The sequence below is a fragment of the Schistocerca cancellata genome, chromosome 1 (genome assembly GCF_023864275.1).
Source record: "Schistocerca cancellata isolate TAMUIC-IGC-003103 chromosome 1, iqSchCanc2.1, whole genome shotgun sequence".
Classification (NCBI taxonomy): Eukaryota; Metazoa; Arthropoda; class Insecta; order Orthoptera; family Acrididae; genus Schistocerca; species Schistocerca cancellata.
This window is the reverse complement of record NC_064626.1, coordinates 81,874,034-81,898,483: the sequence shown is the minus strand read 5'-3', so window position 1 is coordinate 81,898,483 and position 24,450 is coordinate 81,874,034. Positions and strand designations below refer to the sequence as shown.

Here is a 24,450-nt window from a genome sequence, read left to right as displayed (position 1 = left end):
GCAACCAGAATACCAACAAGCAAAACAAATACCTTATGAACTTATGCACGAACCTAATACTTGCTTCTTCTTTTTGATTCTGACCATCTGCCTCTGCCTCTTTTCAAATTTCTCCTCTGTTTTCTTCACAGTTTCCTCAATGTAATGAGTGAAATAATATTGGAGACAGTCAACAAACCTGCCTCACTCCTTTCTCAACTATAGCTTACTTTTTATGTCCTTCAATTCTTACAGCTAGAGCCTGAATTTTAATGATAAATCATACTTTTTTCCTGGACTTTAGGATTTTGTAAAGTAGAAAAAATTATTTTTATTGTGCATGTTAAGTCATATTTACATGTTTTTCAGTTAACAGGTCATATTTTAGTCAAAATGCATGTATTTGTCATATCTTTAAAGACATAAAAATAAAAACAAAAAAATGTTGCCCACATGACAATATTTCAACAAAGGTGGCTTCCAACATAACAAACACTGTACATGACATAGCACTATTTAGTTTGCATGCAAACTGTACATCTACATCTACACTCTGCAAAACCACTGTGAAATGCATCCCTTTGTACCAGTTATTAGCATTTCTTCAAGTTCCATTCAAGTATGAAGTGCGGGAAGAATGACTGCTCCGATGCCTCCATGTATGCTGCAATTATTCTACTCTTATCTGCAAAATCTCTATATGAGTGATACGTATGGGGGTTGTAGTACATCTCCAGAGTAATCATGTAAAGACAGTTCTTGAAAATTTGTTAGTAGACTTTCTTAAGATAGCTGTCTGTCTGTCTTCAAGAGTCTGCCAGTTCAGTCCCTTCAGTATCTCTGTCACACTCTCCCACAGATTAAACAAACTTGTGACCATTTGTGCTGCCCTTCTCTGTATATGTTCAATATGACCTATTAGTCCTATCTGGTATGGGTCCCACACAATTGAGCAATATTCTAGGATTGGTTGCATGAGTGATTTGTAAGTGCTCTCTTTTCTAGACTGATTGCTCTTCCCCAGTATTCTACCAATAAACCAAAACTCTACCACCTGCTTTACCCACAACTGAACCTATGTGATCATTCCATTTTCTATACCTACAAAGTGTTATGCCCAGGTAATTGTATGAGTCAGCCAATGCCAACTGAGACTCGTTGATATTATAGTCATATAATTTTACACTTTTGAACGTTTAAAGCAAGTTGCTAATCTTTGGACCTCTTTGAAATGTTATAAGATTTGACTGAATAATTATGCAGCTTCTTTCAGACAATACTTCATTACAGATGACTGCATCACCTGCAAAAAGACTGAGACAACTACTATTACTGTCTGCAAGATCATTAATATACAACGTGAACAGCAAGTGTCCCAAGTTACTTCTACATCTGATGATGACGCTCATGTTGCGCCCTCCCTACCAAAAAGCCCTCAGTCCAGTCACAAATTTCACTTGACATCACATAAGATCATACTTTTGACAATAAGCATAGGTGTGGTGCTGAGTCAAATGATTTTCAAAAATCAAGAAATATTGCATCCATGCTGGTTGGGGTTGAGGAGGTCACTCTATTCAAGATATCTAATTATGTTTGAGCTCATAATGTATTCTAAGATTCTACAACAAATTCACCAAATTGATATCAAAGTATTGGGAGGTAGTTTTGTAGATCACTTCTACTACCCTTGTTGTGGATGGGTATGATCTGTGCTTTTTTCCAAGAACTGGACACAGTGTTTTGTTCCAGGGTTCAATGATAGATTATAGCTAGAAGAGGGGCTAACTCAGCTACAAATTCAATATAGAATCTAATCAGGATTCCACTGGAGCTTTGTTACATTTTAACCATTTCAGCTGTTTCTCAACACCACTGACACTAAAACTTATTTCACTCATCTTTTCAGTGGTATATTGGGGCAGCTCCCCTGGGTTTTCCTTTGTAAATGAATATTTGGAAACAGAGTTAAGCATTTCAGCTTTTGCTAGGGACTGGACACAAACTTTGGTGCTACTAACAGCCTTTACATACGATCAAAATTCCTTTGGGTTTTGTGAAATATCATTTGACAATGTGCTGCAATGATAGTCATTGAAGGTATCACACACTGCCCTCTTGACAGCCAAATGTGTTTCATTCAGCATATCTTTTTCTATAGGCCTACACTTTGTTTTCCACATATTAAGCAATAATCCGGTCTGGTTCCACATGCTGAAAGTAAAGTGCTCCTACAGCACAAAGTACCTATAGTTTGTTTGTGATTTAGGAGGAAAGTTCTTCAACACTGATGGGGAAATATTATTTTTTAAACTATGTAAGCTAGTGCAACAACACTGTAATTCCACCAAACACAACAGCTGTTTGAAGAGTACTGAAAATGACGGCAGATAAACTCTATTATTTGAGCAGACAGGTTCATCTTCAACCGTACAATCATTCTTCAAGGACTTGTGTCAGATGCTGTCTTGCAGCATCCCACTGGAAAAGCCGAAGCATCCACACTTTAGACAGTTCCTAGAGAAGCACACAGCACATCCTATTTCAGTCTAATCTACATTGAGAAAGAACTACTTATCTATGTGATACAAGGAGGTTCTCAAGAAAACATGATTTAGTGTCACTGACCAAAAGGTCTGGGTGTCAATAGATGAAACAACCGATGTGGGGGACCGATGACCATCGCAGTCTGGTCCCTTTAACCCCCACCAACCAACCAACCGATGTGGGTGAGTGTTAGGTTGAAAATCTCGTTGCTGGTGTTCTAAAAGTTGATGGGCCTGGAGAAATGTTCCTGCGTGAATCTCTCTTGAGAGTAAACAACTTGACAATTGCCATTTTGTTTGACAAGTGTACGAAGTTACTGTGAGCAGATGGTGTGAAGAGAGGCAATGTTTTGCTGCTATTGAGAGATAATGTCTCAAACAGGCTAGTGCAGCCAAGGGGCTGTAGATTCTGTACCCAGTTATGGAGTATGTCACTTGCCTTGCACTTGGGTTACAGAGAGTTTCAGAAAAGTTGCTACCAGGTTATCCTGATATGTGGCACAAAAATCCATGTGAAAGCTCTGCCAAGGGTGTAGAAATTGAAGGAACAACAAGCAAATTCACTGCCTCTGCCCCCCCCCCTCCCCTCCCCACCCCACCCACCCAGTCTTTCCTTACATGTGGGGTTCTTGGCTTAATGTTACTGAGTATTACTGCACCAATTACATCAAAATAAAAACTATGTTTTGTGAGCTTGACACTGATGAATCAAGTGCAATCAAAACTGTGAAAGATGTAATTACATATAACTTGTCTGGAACCTAGTCACACATCAACACCAACTTTTCGGTGGTATCAAAAGCCATCACATAACTGGATGCTGATGGTATTCAACTGTGTGACACAATGGATATTGTGCAACATGTTCAGAGTGAGTTGGATCAAGCTCATCGTCATGTCACTGAAAAACTGAACAACAAATTGTGAAGTCTTCTCCAGCAGAATTCTGGATACAACATTTGAAGACAATGGACCAGAGCTGGCCTGTGCTGACTTCATCACTTTCAAATACACTCCTGTGACATCCTGTGATGCGGAGAGGAGCTTTTACAGGTACAAAACTATCCTCAGTAACCACTGTGGATCTTTGAAAATGGAAAACCTAAAAATTCGCTTCGTGTTCCTGTGCAACTCTTCAGAAACTGAAGATCGACAGGAATACTCTGAACAAGTGGTATGCAGTACTAAAAACACAGTTCTATTGTTTGGATAGGTATTATTGTTTTCACTGTACTTTAAAAAATAAGTGCCAGTTAGTTTTCAAAAAGTGCAAAAAGTAAGTACTATACTCATAGTTTGTTCAAAAGTGAATTTTGCATTAGAATATATATAAAGAAATTAACAAGAATGTTGCTATAAATACAATTTTCAATGTATCTTCTAGAATAAGCCGTAAGCTCAATATTGCCTATGTAATTCTACATTTCTCCACAACACTACTGATCTTCTCCAAAGACAACTTCTATGTTTTTTTGCATTCTACTTTAAATAATTCAAGTCAGTATTTTGCAACCATGACTTATTAAAATAATGGTTTGTAGCCTTCACATCTGTCAGCAGGCCTTCTTTGGAACTGGAATTATTACATTCTTCTTGAATGCTGGGGGTATTTTGGCTGACTCATGTTTCTTGCATCCCAGGTGGAGTAATCTGGTCATGGATGGCTCTCCTAAGAATCTCAATAGTTCTGAGGGAATGTTGTCAACTCCAGGTGACTTGTTTCCACTCATGTCTTCCAGAGCTTTGTCAAACTCTTCTCATAGTATTGTATCTCCTATTTCATCTTCACCTACTTCACTTCCTCTTTCTATAATATTGTCCTTAAGTTTGTTCCTTTTAGATAGAGTCCTTATATATTCCATCCACCTTTCAGCTTTCCTTTCTTTTCTTAGCATGTTTTACCATCTGAGCTACTGATGTTCATATAGCCAATTCTCTGTTCTCCAGAGGTCTCTTTAATTTTCCTATAGGCAACATCTATCTTTCTCCTAATTATGCATCATTCTACAGCTTTGAATTTGTCCTCTAGGCATTCATATTAAGTCATTTTGAACTTTCTGTCTTTGTCATTTACAGATGTCTGTATTCCCCTTTGTCTGCTCCATTTGCTGAATTTTTATAATTTCTCTTTTCATCAGTTTAATGCAGTATGTACTATATTGCCCAAGGATTTCTACTACACTTTGTCTTCTGCATTTCATCTTTCAGAGCAACTCATTCATGTTCTGTTGTATGTTTTTCTCCTGTTTTGTTAAATGATCTTTCACAGAAGCCAAAGAAATTCTGATTGTATGTAAAGGCTGTTAATGGCACCAAAGTTAGTGTCCAGTCGATTGTGAAAGAGAAAGAAACTGAAACTGAGAGTAGCAGAATTGCCCCAATTTGTCCTTCTGCCACTAAAAAGTTTAATGAAGTAAGTATAAGTGGTGTTGAGAAACAGCTGAAATCACTGAAATTTAATAAAGCTCCAGGGCCTGATGGAATCCCTGTCAGCTTCTATACTGAATTTGAAGTGAGTTAACCCCACTTCTAACCACAATCTACCATCGATTCCTGGAACAAAAAGCCATGCCCAGTTCTTGTAAAAAGGCACAGGTCACACCCATCTATAAGAAGGGTAGTAGAAGTGATCCACAAAACTAGTGTCCAGTATCTTTGACATCGATTTGTTGTAGAATCTTAGAACATATTCTGAGCTCAAACATGATAAGGTATCTTGAACAGAATGACCTCCTCAATCCTAACTAACATGCATTTCGAAAACATCGATCATGTGAAACTCAACTCGCACTTTTCTCACGACATACTGAAAACTTCGGATCAAGGTAATCAGGTAGATGCTATATTTCTTGATTTCTGAAAATGATTTGACTCGGTACCACACCTATGCTTATTCTCAAAAGTGCAATCATATGGGGTTTTGAGAAATTTATGACTCAATTGAGGACTTTTTGATAGGGAGGCTGCAGCATGTTATCTTGGATAAAGAATCCTCATCAGATGTAGAAGTAACTTCAGGTGTGCCCCAGGAAGTGTGTTGGGACCCTTGCTGTATATGTCATATATTAATGACCTTGCAGATAATATTAATGGTAAAATCAGGATTTTTGCAAATGATACAGTTATCTATAATGAAGTACAATCTGAAAAAAGCTGCACAAATATTCAGTCAGATCTTAATAAAACTTCAAAGTGTTGTAGAGATTGGCAACTCACTTTAAATGTTTGGAAGTGTAAAATTACGCACTTCGCAAAACAAAATGATGTAGTATCCTACGACTACAATACCAAGCCAACTCATAAAAATACCTTTGTAGGCACCGGTATATGAAATGGAATGATAACATAGGTTCAGTCATGGGTAGAAGCAGGTGGTAGACTTTTGTTTATTGGTAGAACATTGGGGAACTGCAATCAGTTTACAAGGAGATTGCTTATGAATCACTTGAGTGACCAGTCCTAGAATATTGCTCAAGTGTGTGGTATCTGTACCAGATAGGACTAACATGGGATATTGTGTGTATACAGAGAAGGGCAGCATGAATGGTCACAGGTTTGTTTAATCCATAACAGAGTGTCACAGAGAGATTGAAGGAACTGAATTAGAAGACTCTTGAAGATAGATGTAAACTATCCTGAGATGGTCTACTAACAAAGTTTCAAGAACTGGCTTTAAATGATTACACTAGGAATATACTACAACCCCCTAAATACTGCTCACATAGGGATTGTGAAGATAAGGTCAGAATAAATGCTACACGCACAGAGGCAGGCATTCAAACAATAATCCACCTGCACTCCATACATGAATGCAACAGAAAGAAGCCCTAATAACTTCTACAATGGGAAGTACCTTCTGCCATGCACCTCACTGTAATTTGCAGAGTGTAGATGTAGATGTTGGACATTGCCTAGTGCTCCCTCTGAAACTCTTAACAACCTTCAGTTCATTCAGGTCCCATCTCCTTAATTTCTTTTTTAATTTTTTTTCAGTTTTAAACTGCAGTTCACAACCAATAAATTAAGGGCAGAGTACACATCTGTCCCTGGAAATTACTTAAGGTTTAAAATCTGGTTTCAGAATCTCTAATCTCTGCCTTACCATTATACAATCAATCTTGAACATTCCAGTGTCTCCATGTCTCTTGAACATTGACAAATTTCTTGCTTGAATCTTAAATCAAGTGTCAGTGATGATGAAATTTACTCTGTGCAAGAGGTAGCTTTCTCTTTCTTTCCTACCCCCAGTCCACGATCTCCTACTATTTTTTCATTCTCTTCCTTTTCCTATTCTGAATCCAGTCATCCACCACAATTTTTTTATCTTATAATACAGTCATTCAATCTCTCCATCACCTGTGGAGAAAGCTGCCTATAAACTTGTACTACTGTGGTGGGTGATGGCTTCATGTCTAACTTGGCTGTGATAATATGTTCACTACACTGTTCATAGTAGCTTACCTATATACCTATTTTCATATTCATTATTAGACTTATTACTGCATTACACATATTGGATTTTGTGTTGATAACTCTGTACACATCTGACCAGATGTTCTGTTCTTGTTGACACTGTATTTTGCTAATTACCAACATATCTAATGTCAGCCACTTCAGCCAGTCCATCTCCCTTTGACTCCACCTGGAGATCTTAACAGGGAACTACTTTATCTCAAAAATATTCTAGCTGAGAGGATACAGTCATCACTAAACCATACAGTTGAGCTGCATGCCTTTGGGAAAAAGTAATGGCTGCATACTCTAATTAAAATTACTTTATGATTGAGATTTCAATGAGCTGAGTGGCAGGAGCCAAGCATAATCCAATTGCAGCTGTTTCTCTGGTTCCATGTGCTCACTGTGTTGCCTGATCTGTGAGCACAAGCTTTCTGAGGTGACACAGCCTGAAGAGGCTGGGAGGGGGCCAGGCAGAGCTGGCTGCAAGGGTGGGAGGGAAGGGAAAGGACCACCAAATGTGTGGTGATTTTTGCTTTCTGGCACTATAGAAATATTTTTATGCCAATAAGGCAAAAACATTCCTGAATTGCCAGGTACATTTTTGTACTTCAGGAATACAGAAATAGAAGTGACTTAAGGTTGACATAAACAGGAAGTGCAGGGAAACTATGGTGAAATGGTTACATAAAAAATGTGAAGAATCAACAAAGAAATGATTGTCAGAAGGACCGAATCAGCATATAGAAAACCCAAAAAAACCTTCAGTGAAATTAAAAGCAAGGACAGTAACATTAAGAGAGCAATGGGAATCACACTGTTAAGTGCAGAGGAGAGATGAATAGGTGGAAAGAGTTCATTGAGGGTCTCTATGAGGAGAGGTGACATTACAGTAGGAGAAATAGGAGTTGATAAGGAAGAGAGAGGGGATCCAGTATTATAGTCAGAATTTCAAAGAGCTTTGGAATACTTAAAATCAAATAAGATAGAAGGGATAGATAACGTGCCATCGGAATTTATAAAATCATTGGGGAAGTGGCAACAAAATGATTATTTGCCTTGATGTATAGAATGCATGAGACTCGTGATATACCATCAGACTTTTGGAAAAACATCATCTACACAATTCTCAAGACTACAGGAGCTACCAAGTGCAGTAATTAACAAACATTCAGCTTAACAGCTCATGCATCCAAGATGCTGACAAAAATAATATACAGAAGAATGGAAAAGGAAACTGAGGATGTGCTAGATCACAATCAGTTTGGGTTTAGGAAAGGTAAAGACACCAAAGAGGCAGTTCCAACGTTGTGGTCGATAATGGAAGTAAGACTGAAGAAAAATCGAGACACATTCATAGGATTTGTTGGCCTGGAACAATAAGAGTGGAAGACAAAATCGAAGTGTTTGATTTAAAAATGGTGGAAAACAGGGATGTAGTCTTTCGGTCCTGCTGTTCAGTCTATGTTGAAGAAGCAATGATATAAATAAAAGAAATGTTCAAGAGTCGGACTGAAATTCTCAATGTTAAGATTTGCTGATGACACTGCTATCATCAGTGGAAGTGAAGAAGCATTACAGGATCTGTTGAATGGAATGAACAGTGTGATGAGTACAGAATATGGGTTGAGAGTAAATAGAATAAAGATGAAAGTAATGAGCAGTAGCAGAAATAAGAACAGCCAGAAACTTAACAACATAATTGGTGATCACAAAGTACATGAGGTTAGGCAACAAAGTAACCCATGATGGACAGAGCAAGGAGGACATGAAAAGTAGACCAACACTGGCAAAAAGAGGTATTCCTTGCCAAGAGAAGTCTACTAGTATCGAACATAAGTCTTAATTTGAGGAAGAAATTTCTAAGAATGTATCTTTGGAGCACAGCATTGTATGCCAGTGAGACACAGACTATGGGAAAACACAGAACAGAATAGAATAAAAGCATTTGAGATGTGGCACTACAGAAGAATGTTGAAAATTAAGTGGACCGATAAGGTAATGAATGAGTATGTCCTCCAAGGAACTGGCAAAGAAAGAAATAAATGGGGAACACTGACAAGAAGAAGGATCAGGGTGATAGAACATCTGTTATGAGATCAGGGAAGAACTTCCAAAGCGCTTGAGAGAGCTGTAGAGGGGTAAAAACTGTAGAGGAGGACAGAGATTGGGATACAGCCAGCAAATAATTGAGGATGTAGGTTGCAAGTACTACTCTGCAATGAAATGGTTGGCACAGGGGATGAATTCATGATAAGTCTCATAAAACCAGACAAAAGATTGATGGCTAAAAAAGAGAGAGAAAGAGAGATAGATAGATAGATAGATAGAGAGAGAGAGAGAGAGAGAGAACACAAAAGTATGTCTGCTGCTGATGTTAGTCTTTGGTAAACATTTTAGTTTCTGCACAAAAATATTGCAAAGAAGAATGTCAATTACACAATACAAAATCTTTCTCACACGATAATACATAACTACTCGTATTTGGTTAAAAGCTTCAACTCTTTCACAGCTTATAGTCTCACATTGTAGCCTCTCTTTTAGTTGCTCTGAAAAACTTTAGTTCATATGTTGCTGTACACAAAATGCAGCCATCATACTGAAATTGTTTTTAAGCGTGGAAGGAGAGTTGTATCTCACTACAATGTAGAGTAAATGTAATAAGCTTACTGTTATTTTTCTCTAAGAAAACTGTGTTCTCCTCTTAATGAGGTCATAAAATTAATAGCTCACACATTAATATAATATTTTTATCAATGTAGAAAACTTTTATTTTATTTCTACATCCATGAATGTATAAAAGCAGAGAATTTATATAAATCATTATTCCTTGGTTTTAGTTGTTGATTGATGTACAGGGTGGCTATAATTAAACTTCTGCTACTTGAGAGGGCTCCCATGGAAACAAGTGACCATAGGATAATGAAACTTTATGGGAACATTTGTAAGGACATGCAATAGAGAAATAACAAATAAACCTCACAAACATCACTCAGTGTGATGACCATCTGCATCCATGAGAGCCTGTGACCACACTAACATTTGCTCAACTGCTGCCCGAAACATTTCGGGTGAACCATTTCAGGTTCAGCTGTAATGGCACATCTCATGCACTGCTGGAAGATTGCATACTGTACCCAGCATTTTCAGCCATGGCAACAGGAACTTCTTCAAAAATTTGTGGCGCAATTGGTTGCTGGCCTCTTCCCAACGACATTTACAAATCACCAGTTAATTTGAACTTGTTTTTTAAACCCTAGGAGTGAAATTTGTCAATACTCATGAAGAGCAGCAGCACTATTGCTGTTATTTTGATGAGGCAGCTTTACAAGTAAAGCCCTGCTCACCATGTCCAGACTAGTGTTGACTTTCTGCAACTGTAAGGCACACTGATGCTTGTGTTTTGACCCTCCATCTCTGTACCAGTAGTGGCACCTAACGGCAAGTCATGGGATTGACATTAATAACAATGCAAATCCTGCAGTGCATAATCTGAGCGTCATTCCTATAAGGCAAGTCCATCCTTTCGACTGGAGGTCCTGGGGACCACGGATGTTCACTTGAGTAAACCTACAGTAATAATTATGGGAACACCTCATGTAATTTGTTTATCCTTCGTGAGGCACCGACAGTAGCTTCCAGAAACAGACATTATTGACTTGCTACAATAAAACATTCCCACACCAGACAACTGTAAAAAGGATAAATTACTGCATCTTGTGGCTTAGAATAAACCTCTCAGTCTCTGCTGTAGATGAATGGGCAGAAAGTATGGCCACAGAGTCCTCAATCACCATCATATCACTGACATTTCAATTGTGTTGAACTCATGTGGGCTTGGCTCAAGCTAAGGGTTATGTGGCAAGGACCAACAAAAAATGTACATTGGTAGAAGTAGAAAGACTGACAAAGGATTCTATAAACCAAACTTCATCATCAGATGGCCACAGTGTTGTAAGAGACACAAAGGAATTAATAACTTAAGGACAAGAGAATGAATGTGTAGTGGAAAAGAATGTACAACAACTTATTGTTTCAGTAAATTCTGACAACAATGCTAGTGATTATATACGTGATAGTGAAAGTGATTCCATTAGTAGTGCATTGTGTTACCAAAAATTCAGTTGTGTTCACCCCTTACAATTTTTTCCATTTATTTAGATAATCTGTTACTCTGTGACACACATGTGACTGAATGCTCATTTTATTGCTGTTATCTGTTTATAACATACGATTACGGCATCTTAATACATCACCATTGCCACAGCAGAAGTGCCCCCCCCCCCCCCCAACGTCCTTTCTACAATCTACAAAACATTGGCGGCAGTCAATAAAGTAGATAACTTGTTTGATTTTTGGTGTACATGCAACTATCAATTGCATGAGTATGTGGCTCACTGCATACAAGCCAGTGACTCTGATCCTCATGACTGCCACCTGTCAATCACGAAGTAATTTTAATCAGAATATAGTTTCCCCTTGATTTTAGCCTAAAGATCTGCCCAATAAGCTCTGAAACATTTTTAGAGTGATCTCCTTCCAGATCTTTAAATTTATAGATTTATAGCACCTAGTTGTGAAGTTGTGATAGTGGTTGTGCTACCACTATACTACCACGTTAAGAGCTTAAGTGCAACAGTGCACCAGCAAGAGAGAGAGAGAGAGAGAGAGAGAGTGAAGGATGAGGAGGAAGATCTGCACTGCAGCATACATGGTGGATGCTCGATCGTAATATCCTACTAACAATCTATTCGTACAGCTTAATGTGCAGTGCACCAACTTGCACGATGGATTCCCAAAATGAGTCTACAAGACAGACTAATAACCACTGATCTAATACCATCTGATCTCATTGTAGATGTTAATCAGTACACCACATTTATCGAAGGAGCTTCTCGATTGGTTTCCAATCTCTTTACAATTTTCTTTTTAACTGTCTTGATCACAAATATTTTTGAACAGAATTGCTGGTTTCAGTTATACAAGAAACATCTTCGGAACCTCTCATTCTGCTGCACTGCAGCGAGTCATAACTGTGTAGAAATAAAGTGAGTGCAGCAGAATGATAAGATTCTGAAGATGGCTATTGTATAAACGAAACCATTAACTCTGTTCAAAAAACTTTGTGATTAAGACATTTAAGTAAAAAATTATGTACACCATATGATCACTTTCTAAATTACCACCTGATGTCGAATTCTAACCAATATCTTCATCAGAAACAAAAATCACCAACACTCTCAGTACGTCTATATTCATAACAAAGTTTACATGAGTCATGGGAAGATGGTACACAGGGCTTTTCTTTGTTATGATATGTAATGTTCTTGACAACACAAAAGGCACCCAAGCACACAATTGCCAAACTGTTGCTAGACCACTGCCCAGCACAACTTCTTGTCACAGCCAAACTATTTAATAAGTCTATATATTGTTTGCCGAGGCGGAGAAAGTTTAATTTCATTACAACAAAATTTTTTGCTAAAAGAAATTGTTGCATTACTCAATGTATCATCCTCATAACAATATTACAGTTGATAGCAAGCACCCATACCTGTAATTATATTTCTTCTCCCAATGTTGCTTAGCTCCTGGTGATCCCAGTGGTGAATATGCTGTGACCACAATTCCATTCGTTTCACAAAATATTCTTAACTCTTTTTGTTGTAAGTATGCGTGCATTTCCACCTGAAGATTAGCTGGATGGATACGAGAATTTACAATCAAACGTTCCATCTGAGAGATGTTGAAATTTGATATTCCTATAGCTTTGGTTTTACCAGCATCAACTTGTTCTTCCATGGCCTGCAGGAGGAAGAAGAAATAAGAAAGATATACTTGTTATATAGTGGACAGGCACAGGCAAAGGAAACACCAAAAAATTAATTTTGAAGTTAAATAATTTAATTACAAAAAAGTAGTTCACTTGAGAATAAAATAAAGTTGTGCCATGAAAAATTAGAAGACTTCATCAGGATGAATGAACAATGAAATAAAAATAATGATAATCATATGCTGAAAGTCACTGTGAAGCGAACATTGTTGCATTATACAAGTACATTTATTAGTGGACTACATAAAAATAATTTATGACATTTGCCACAAACTTTCACCTATTTCACCATCTTGAACCGTGAAACCTTTATTGTATTTCAATACCTATTTGAATAGCCTTTCTTCATGCCATGTGGCAGCCCAGTCTATGACAGCAGCTTGTATATCTCATCATCTGCAAAATGTTTAACAACCAAATGTTTCTTCGTCACTGTGTCAGGTGCAGTCTAAATGATTATCACATTCCCTCTGGTGGCATTCATCATGCACCAATGTTGGTGTCTATCTGATGGAATGCAAGTACACTGTGTGATGGTTCAGTACAATGTTACACAGAAACCTGTCCATATGGCAGTTCTGCATGGATCACTAAAGATACCAAAATACCACCATCATCAATATTTATGATTATTTTAAGGAGAACAATGTCAATTAATACAGCCACTTGATTACACCATCTGTTTCCAGATCCATCTATTTTTAGAATGAGGTAATTTATTCAAATTTATGTGGTTTTCTGCAGAATAATGTGAGGACACATTGTGGGCAACAATTTCCTTCTCAAGATATAACCTGAATTCCATTTTTCATTTTCAGTGTTAAGTTTTGCCAATGAAAGAAATATCTAAGCAACAGTTGTTCTTGCAGATAAATTTTCATACCTGGTATGCTCACAGTGCACAGTCAATTATTAATACAAACATCTAATGCCAATTTCATTCACAACTGTGTGCAATATTTCTGGGTACTGACATGAACTTAAATAATCACAAATATCTGCTTCAAAGACAGTGTCAAACTTTTTTTTTCTGTGTACCTGTGGTGGCAGCAGATCACCTCCATTAATGAAAGAATATTAAGTTTCACAACTACAAAATGCTAAGCAAAACTCACAGACCTGACATTCATAATATGTTTACTAAAGAGTGCTACAATTCTTGAATGAGTGTCGCCATATCCAACATTTGCTGCATGCAATATCCGAATATTCTCTTCCACTTAATGATCAGAAGGCCTTGAATTTGCTGTATTCATTGTCACTGCTAGGTCTGGAGAATTTACTGTACAAGAATGACCTCTACACCTGCCAAACATGGAAAATGAATCCAACAAACCTGCTGTACAGGGACGTCAATCAAATATTGTTCACTTTCTGAAGAGTCTTTGGAATATAGAGATGTTTTTGTGATAATGTGTTGACCTTCAAAGGCTGACAGAGAAGATGTTTGTTAGCATGAGTAAATGTAGGAATATTTACATGAAATGTGCAAATATTCTTATGTTAAAAATATCAAAACTACCAGTATCTGCATATTTCATCACCTATCAAAGTTTTGAGCCAAAATAGCTTAAGTCTGACAGGGGAAGATAACCTTATTATGAAACCAGTTGGGGGACAGGATCTGCTAACATGTAAGGACACATCATGCAGGGCTGGTAGCAATGAAGATATCCCAGAAAACATTCCACTGCAGAGGAACAATGAGAACTTTGTTAATGTGTTCATAAGCTTCACTGATTAAATAATAAGCTATTAAATAATTTGAAAGCCGAGAATAATTAGATCAGGCATTTGACTATTTATGTGTGAAAGAGCAGTGTGCTGATCCTGCTCCATCCCCCCCCCCCCCCCCCCCTCACATGCTGCATCTAAATGCAACCATTACCAGAGGATGACACAGTGGCTAAGCATCACAAAATGGTTCTTAAGGGCAGGAACATGGAGTCAGTATTTGGCTATTTATGAGTGGTATTTGCCATAAGATTCTGCTAACAGCTGTTGTCATAAGCACGCAAACCACAACTTTTAATGGATTAATGGATCTTTCTCTAGGAAAAGCTCTCCACAGTTCTCAAAGTTACTAGACACAGAGGAGCCTACATGGCATTAGTAGATGGGTAAAATTATAGTGAACAATAACAATAAATCTGTAACATTTGTTAAAAAGCAAAATAAATAGCAGACAGGTAAAAAGAACGATTACAACAACACTTCCTTTTTAAGAAGCAGTTTGGTAAGAGTTTCTAGGGCAATCTAATGAACATACTCGTCACACCTAGTTACTTAACACTTCATTCAATATGTAGCATTCAATAATCAGCAAAGACTGAGTACAAAGCAAATTACCTGACATCTCCTTGATAAGGCATGCAGTGAGCTGCTTTCAAAATAAGTGAACCTATCACAAGAGCCATTAAACTACATTGTCTGCCATGGAACTTGGTATGTCCTGTGACTATGGCAGAAGTTCTAGGATATTATTAGTGCTTCTTTAATTTCAAAAAGTTTTTTCTGTCAGGTAACCCCTAGCCTGATAGAGTAACTGTAGTATGCGACAAGCTTCTTCATTTTGCGAAGAGGACACCATCTTTACAGTAGATACTACTGGCCTGCCCCGTGGCAGCTGGCTGCATACAGACAGTGTTTTCCACTCTCCAGTATTACTTAATAGCCCTATTTTGTTGTGCTAGCAGCTGTGAAAGGCTGTTTTAATTAACATGCCTCTATTAACCGGAAACAGATATGGGTGACATTTTTCATTGACAGACACTTGTTCTTGCTAAAGGGCTACAGCAGTAACCTATATTTGGAATACTCTCAATCTTCAACAGTAGCAAAGTTATATGGTCTCAAATGCTAAACCCATTTTCTCCAGCCTCACTTGTTAGTGACTGGATGACATAGCAAAACTACTTCATGCGTTGTCTTAGTGATCAGGTATTTGTGTTTCATTCGTCTCGTAACATACATTTTATAGAATATCTTATCGTACTGCACAGAAGACAAAGTCAACTTTTGACATTTATAAGAGAATAAATCAAATCAATGTAGAAAAGTGAATATTTAATTTTGCCATCAGCTTCTGTGCATTATTGAATACAAAGAAAAATAATCACTTTTAAACAAATTAGTGAGCGATGTGAGTACTGAGGCAATACATTCATAAGGAAAATTACTTGTAGGTGTATGGTGAATACTTTATGGCAAGTGTAATTATTCAGAGATGGACAAAAATGCTTATAGTTACTAAAACCGGCAACCCTTTTAACCTAATGTATTACAGGAATCTGGAAACGTAGATCACGTGATGACATGACCTCTATTGAGTTGTAAACCACAAGTTTTTAAGTTCTGGGAGATCTGCGATTTTTTGGTGCCATTTCAAAAATCTGATTTTTTTTCATGTAAGGCATGTGCTCAATGCATTTGAACTTTCACAAACAATAATAAAATGATAATAGGGCAGTTTTGATGATTGAGATGGGGCACGTGGTATCATAGTTTTAAAAACCTGAACACAAAGCAATATATATTCATACAAAATATGTAATTGCAGTTTTCTGCAAATAAGGAAAGGAATGTACTGTATATCTGTTGGCATAAAAGTAACAAGGATGAACATAAACTATGTAACAAAACTAAGATTATAGTATCATTCAATATAATAAAATTAATAGCAAATAATTATTAAACATATGTATGTCCAAAAATAGCATACCTTCCATACTGCATTGTGATCTGTTTTAAGGTCCAGTACAAAACTTCCATCTGCATTTATAGCAGGGACATCACCAGTAGCATCAGGAATAAAGCCAAATGGCATATGCACCAAATAAAGATCAATATAGCTCAGCTGCAATCGTTTCAATGATTTATCAAGATATTTTGGTACATCACTAGCACGATTACCAATGTGTGGCAGCTAAATAGAAACAAAGATTAGTTAACAAACACGCATTTATTAAAAAAAAAAAAAACACAGACAGAATAATGATAATGAATGCTTTATTTCTATCTGATTATATTTTTACTGCAGGTATTGTTTAACTAATAGGTATTTAGTAACTGAAGTTTAGTAAATATACTGCATATTGTCAAACTTTAGACCTTTCTTAAATGATTACTCATTATAGAGCAATTGTGTAATAGCAGATTTAGCCAAAGAACAACTGAATGGGTGCAAACAATAATCTCAAGTGACTTACGAAGAAAATTAAAAATACAGGCAAACATTCAGATGTGTTGAGTGGTACTTAAGTAAATAAATTAGTGAAATAGAAATTAGAAACTAAATGAAAAACTTGGTTTAGTTTAGAAGAATTACACACTGGCAAACAGCAGTGGGAATGGCCGGCGCTTGCAAGTCAGCATAGCATGTTCAGGAGAAACTGTCGATTCAGCCATCAGGGCATCGCCCGACCGGCTCACATCAAGAAGATTCTTCGAGAAGCTTTTCACGTGACAGAAGAAGCCATCACCCTCCCCACATAAGCGGACGCTGTCGATTCAGCCGTCGGGCATCGCCCGACCGGCTCACGTGTTTCTCAGTTGTCACATGTGAGCAAAGGCCCTTGCCTACATTCCAAGAGCCAATGACCAACGTTAAGAAGATTCTTCGAGAAGCTTTTCAACGTGACAGACGAGGCAATGACCGTGAAGTCGTTAACCTCCAGTGAACTGAAGTGAATAAATACGCGAGACGCAGTGGGCCCGACAAGACGAAGAAGTGAAGAAGAGTAGCAGTAGTTTTCAGTCAGTTTCGGTGCTGAAGACCGTCATGCTAGAAGAGACTACATCATGCACAGATGCACCAAGTCCACCACTGTAATGGAATAGCAAGCAGCTGCCTCGGCGCCAGAAGACAGAAGTTAAAAGGTATTTGAAGACAGATTTTTACATACCCAGATGACTCGTGAGGACGGGAAGGAGACGGCCTCACATCAGCAGTCACCTGTGAGCTGGGATGAAGACCTGACAGCCGAAGACTGGCAAGCGGGAGTCCGTTGTTCGAGTCCGGGACGCTGGCCTTCCCCACCGCGCCGCTCTGCTGGCCGACGCACAAAACACGCGGTCGCTTAGAGAAGAGAAACACTGGGACACCACATCCAAGGTATCACCATCCGATGCACGACTTCGCTCACAATAATGAAACTGGGTGAGATGGCGACACGAGATACACACCACCACGCGTAATCAGACGCCGCCGCTGCCGCAGCAGAAGGCTTCGCAAACGACACAGCTGCCACTCTCCGAGCCAGAACATCGAGTAAGGAAACAGTTGTACAAATCTTCAATAAAAGTTATCTTATGTAAAAGTGCTGTTTCATTCTACCTCATACCCGAGCCAAGGAAGAACCCACCCTGCCCACATGTTGTTAAGAGAGAAAAATTAATTAATTTAGTATTTTCACCCTGACATAATGTTTTAGAATCAAATGTCATTTGCAGTAATGCTCATCCTGACAATTAACTAGCATCAAAAGAGAAAACCCAGTTACATTTAGTGGCAGAACTGTCACATTTGGCGTCAGAGAAAAAACCCTTGGCTCTGAGGTGTGAGTGACAGTCACTAAAGGTCCACAGTTAGTATTGTTTAATGTGTGAAAGGATAGAGGTTTGCACAGCAGTCGTAATATTTTCTTTATTTACAAGTGTATTCTCCCCCTATAATTTTAAGAGTTTTCCAAAAATATTTAAACATCTTTTGAATTCAGTGTAGTAAGATTGTGTAACTAATAGTTTGTAAAATGATGACACGAAATCGTACAAAGTCAGAGTCAGCACCACAAGCGGTTTCTACTGACGAAGCTATTCAGAGCTTAGTTAATCAGATAGCACAGCTTAAAAGTGATAACAATGCATTATTCAAACAGTTGAGTGAGGTTGGGCAAACCAGTTCAATCCCTCCCACCCTAGATTCCTCAGCAGCAGCCTTGGTAACTCCTTTTTCAGGTAAACCTGGCGAAGACATAACAGCCTTTTTTGATGATTTAGTAGCAGCTGCAAAGTTAGGATCATGGTCAGATGAACAGCTCATACAAATGACAAAGTTAAGATTGATAGGAGAGGCTAAAGCACACGTATTATACCATGAAGGATTACAGACTGCTCCAACATTTGAGGAATTGAAGAAAGGATTACTTAAACGTTTTCAAAAACAGAACAGCTGTAGATTTTATAGAGAAAAATTACACACTATCGCTCAGAGGCAAAACAAGTCATTAGAAAGCTTTGTAGATAGGATCAGAAAAGTTAATATTAACACCTATCAGTTGACAACTAGTAATGAAGTTAATAAAGTTATTTTACAACAGGCAGAAGATAGAGCTCTGGATACATTTTTACGTGGGTTACCTCCTGAAATGTCCCGTCGTGTCAGGGCAGAGTTTCCTAAAAATTTAGCGGAAGCTGTATCTGTGGCGACGGCTTTCGAGCAAATTGACATTGCCACCAGATACAAGGAGAAGCGAAATGTATTTTCAGCAGGAGTACAATGTTTTAGATGCGATCGACAGGGACATATAGCAAAAAACTGCAGGCAACCTCAATGCACTAATTGTCAAAGAATAGGTCACACATTCGAGGAATGCAGGTCTAAGAAAGTTTTTGGAAATAGAAATCAGTTAAACTCAAATGGGAATGTCGGAGCCGCCGCCAGGCATTCCCAATAAAATTTCATGCCATTAAGGCGAATGTGAAGGCGGAATTCTGGTTATCTGCTACCATACAGGATAAAGAGGAAAGGATACTGGTGGATACAGGCGCAAACGTATCAATAGTGAGTAATGAATGCATTGGAGAAAAGATATATGACGCTCCAAGGTATAGATTGAGTAGAGTAGGAGGAGGCACAGTGAAGTCATTAGGATGTACATCACTGATTTTCTATATTCACGGTGTACACTTTCAAGAAGATGTAGAAGTGGTAACAAAGGTAACTGACGGGTACGACGCGATCCTAGGGCTGGATTTCCTGAATAAACATCACGCTAAAATCGACCTCAGACAGCAAATTGTAGAACTTAGCGGAGCAGTGTTTCAGCTAGGTCACACCGCTGCAAAGGGCCCGCTGCCACAAGATTTCCTCAACCGGAAGGCGAAATCAACTACACTGCGTGCAACGTCCTTGAAGGTTGATTTGCGGGATATGATACCATTTGGCTCAAGAAAACTTTTCTGGATGACCGTTGACCCGAGGTACCTACAGATACAATATGTCTAATAGAGCCACTAGAGGAAAACGAGGAATTAGATGTATCACATTGTTTTGTACGAAGAAGTGTTGTACGGGTTCAAGACGTTGAGGGAGAAAGAAAAGTACCGGTACATATTGACAATTTCAGAGTGGAGGACAAAGAGTTGTATAAGGGAATATTAGTAGCTACAGTCAGTACTTTCGAAGAAGAAGATTTCATTTGGTCAGATATTACTGATGGTCAGAAATCAGACGCCTATAAAACCGCATTAAGCCAGAAGATTGAGCATTTGAAAGGAAATGATAGAGACACGATAGAAGCAGTTTTAGTTGAGTTCCAAGATAATATTTAATACAGAAGGTCCATTGCCAACAACAGATATCACACAGCATAGGATCCCAACAGGAAATAGCCCCCCAGTTTATAGGAAGCCTTACAGAGTTCCGCATCACTTACAGCCAGTACTGGATGAATTTTTAGAACAGCATCTAAAAGATGGAATTATAAAATATTCTGATTCGCCTTATAATTCAAATATTGTAATTATTCCAAAGAAGTCTCCCGATGGTATGAAATGATATAGATTTTGTTGTGACTACAGACACCTTAACAAACAAACTATCTCAGATGTTTATCCTCTTCCAAACATTACAGATATCATTGACAGTTTGGGTAACAGTAAATACTTTTCAACAATCGATTTACATAGCGGATATCATCAATTGGAAGTTGCACCTGAAGATAGGCATAAAACAGCATTTTCTACCCCTGGAGGCCACTGGCAATTTAAAAGAATGCCTTTCGGTTTGAAAAATGCACCAGCAACTTTTCAAAGACTACTCGATGGAGTATTGCGAGGACTCAAAACTCAGCAATGTTGTGTATATCTAGACGATATTATTGTATTCTCCAAAGACATTAATGAACATGCTGTGCATCTGCGTAACGTTTTTCAGAGACTTAGAAAAGCTAAATTAACATGAAATATGGAAAAATGTAGTTTTGCATTGACAGAGGCTACATACCTAGGGCATGTCATCAGTGAAAAAGGAATTAAAACAGATCCTCGATTAATTTCGGCAGTTAAGGACTTCCCAACACCACAACGCGTTAAGGAGGTACAAAGTTTCATTGGTCTCGCATCGTATTACCGAAACTATGTTCAAAATTTTGCTGAAATTGCCTGACCCTTAACCCAATTATTGAAAAAGGGTGCAAAATTTCATTGGTCTGAAGATTGTGAATCAGCATTTCAAACCCTCAAAGATAAATTAACACACAGTCCAGTATTAGCCTACCCAGATTATAATAAAGAATTTATTTTATCCTGTGATGCAAGTGGTCATTCAGTAGGAGTTGTTTTGAGTCAGACTATTAATGGCGCGGAACACCCCATAGCCTACGCTTCGAGACAACTAACAACGGCAGAAAGAAATCATTCCACAACGGAGAAAGAATTGTTAAGTGTTATTTATGGCATCAAATACTTTAAATGCTACTTGTATGGTAGGAAATCCAAGGTCATTACAGACCACGGAGCTTTAAAATGGTTGCTTGGGTTAAAGGATCCATCTAGTCGTCTTTCCGAAATGGATTTAGAACCAGGCAAAAAACACATGAATGCAGATTGTCTAAAAGTCAGAAAATAGCACTTTTGGAAGCAACAGGCCGAGATACTGAGGACTGGAGAAAGGCACAAGATGAGGATACAGAATGCAAAAAATACGCAATTCAAAAACAATTTTGCTTTGAAGATGGTGTATTATGCCGTAAAACAAAACTTGGACTGCGAATTGTTGTTCCCCAACACTTTAGACAAGAAATAATGGCAGAGGCCCACGATCATATCCTTGCAGGACACGGTGGACAGCGGACAACCGAAAGACGTGTAGCAGAGCAAATTTGGTGGCAAACCAGAAAGCAGGATGTTGCGCAGTATGTTCGTAATTGCATTGCGTGCACGCAACGAGCTGAACTTTCTCGTTTAAAAATACCCTTACAGAGGCTCCCCGAGGCTTCATGTCCATTTCAAATCTGCGGAGTGGATCTCTACCGGCCATTTCATAAAACACCTGCTGGTAATAAGTATGTTCTTACAATTATAGATAACTTTTCACGCTATCTAGCTATGGTGAGTCTCCCAGATCAGCAAGCAAATACAGTTGCCCAAGCTTTAGTTAACAACTGGATACTTAAATTTGGCGTACCTGAAGCTATTATCACAGATCAGGGATCTAATTTTATGTCTGAATTAATGAAACAGCTATGCACTTACTAAAAATACGTAAATTACGCACAACTCCGTTACAGCCTCAGTGCAACGGGCGCACAGAAAGAGTTCATTGGACAATTGGCAAGATGCTTAGTTATTATATTAACGAACAACATTCTAATTGGGATACGTATTTACCAATAATCGTGTCGGTATACAACACCAAAACGCATGAAGCAACTGGCATATCACCTTATGAAGTGGTCTATGGGAGAAAAATGCCGTCCCCTTTTGATGTAATCAGGCAGAAAAATGGAAAAGTCAGAGAAACAGTAAGAGATTTCAGTCGAATGATGAAGGATGTATGGAAAAAGGTTCTAAAATCTAATACAATGGCTTTGGAACGACAGGAAAGATTAAGTAACGCCCAAGCTAAATATCCAAATTACAAAATCGGTCAGTGGGTGATGCTGTCAACCCCATACATTGTGAAAGGAAAAACAAAGAAATTTGTAACAAACTACAAAGATCCTTATCAAATTATTGAGATCACGTCACCAGTCAACTTTAAACTGCAACTGCCCATCCGAAGTACTATTGTCCATGCAAGTAGTTTAAAACCTTTTAAGGGCACTCCAGATGTAATTCCTTCAACAATAGGGTGTGCTTTTCCGAAGGGTGGAGGAAGTTCCCGAAGAGGAAAAAGAGTGGCCATGCCAGCACAACATACAGACATGGCACCATACAATCTTCGACCAAGGGTGCGAATGTCCTAGTTGAATCTTAGTAGACTGTGGATAATATACGAATGTAAATAATTAATAAATGATAATGTTTTTATTTTTATTTTTTTTTTATTTTAAGAAAACAAGTGAACATAGAAACAGGTAGATCTTGTAGTTAACAATGTATTCCTTCTTTTCTTTGTTTTTGTTTTTGCTCGGTTGGTAGGTCCATAACCATGTTGTTTACAGATGATAACTTTAGTCAATGCTTTATCCTCAGCAAATTAGATTAGCTGAATATGTTGTGAAAAATGAAATACACAAATCCTTTTCCAAGCTATCTCATCCCCAATTTCATTTCTTGCTTTTGTAAGAGAATGTAATTGTTGCTATATGCCTTCTTCTACTAGTTCAATATATTTGCAGTTAGTTGTGTCATTAAACAGTTAATGGACATGGGGGCATGCAAAATTTTTCAACAGAGTCATGTGTTTGATTTTGCTCTGTTGCAAGTTTTCAGCTTTTAACTAATTTTGGGATCAATCCATTAGGGAGCTTTCATTTTATTACCTTGGACACTTCTAAATAATTACCTTGTGTTAAAATAAATTGAGTATTAATTATGTATGGATAAAATCTCTACTCCTAACAGTATTAGTGGTAATAGAATTGAGAACATCACCATGTGGTCACAAATCTCCAAAAATTCCACTTTTGTGCTCTGTACGACACCAGTATATGACCCACCATTGTGTTCCTTTCTTTTTAAGAAGGAATCAATGGAAAGAAATGAGCAAAATTGACAGGGGACTTCAAATTTAGGTATTCTCTCAGACAAGTTCTGTGATGTTACTGTGAAATGGAAACAACACGGAAACACTAAACCTAATAATTAATCTAGTAATCTTTGGAGATTAACTGATGAATTGAACAATTAATTAGAAGATAATAGAGCTAAGCATTTATTGCTAAACTATTGCCCAGAAGCCACTGCATGAGTGATAGTAAAATGTCCTTGGAGTGGTGTGAACTATGGAACAGTGAAAGGTTTGGTGGAATAATAAATAATGGTACATGGTGTGACACAGATTGGGTTGTGTGAAGGTGGTGGATCAGTATTTGCCCAAGTTTGTTGTAGTTAATAATATTCATGAAAAAGCTTTAGGTAATAACGCTCTTATCTCACCATAACAGCAGTCTGAAATCAGATTTTTAATGTATCTGCTTGAAAACAACTTGTCAACAAAGAGAAATTTATTGCATCATGAATTGAAGAAAATCAAGTGGCTCTGTCAGACTGGTCTGCTGAAAGCCATGCCCTAAGTCACATCAAACACCTTTAAAATGAATAAAAGTGCCAGTAATACATGTAATAGATTTGGCCAAAAACCCAGAAACAACTATTCACCCTTTAATGGAAAGCATTTCCTAAAAATCTAATCCAATAAGAGTAGTAAACGAAAGGAGGACTAACAACTAACATACATGGCATCTTGGGAAA

General features: G+C 37.9%; 1 protein-coding gene across 3 annotated transcripts in view; it reads right to left on the bottom strand.

Annotated features, from left to right (window-relative positions):
* LOC126165787 (1,5-anhydro-D-fructose reductase-like) overlaps nucleotides 1-24,450 on the bottom strand; it is an 81,677-nt gene that overhangs the window by 42,144 nt on the left and 15,083 nt on the right. For all 3 annotated transcript variants that reach the window (XM_049920351.1, XM_049920349.1, XM_049920348.1), the window contains exons 3-4: nucleotides 16,535-16,738; nucleotides 12,535-12,785 (exon numbers count right to left, since the gene is read on the bottom strand). In XM_049920351.1, coding sequence (XP_049776308.1) covers nucleotides 12,535-12,785; nucleotides 16,535-16,738 — 455 coding nt within the window. The remainder of the gene's footprint in view (nucleotides 1-12,534; nucleotides 12,786-16,534; nucleotides 16,739-24,450) is intronic.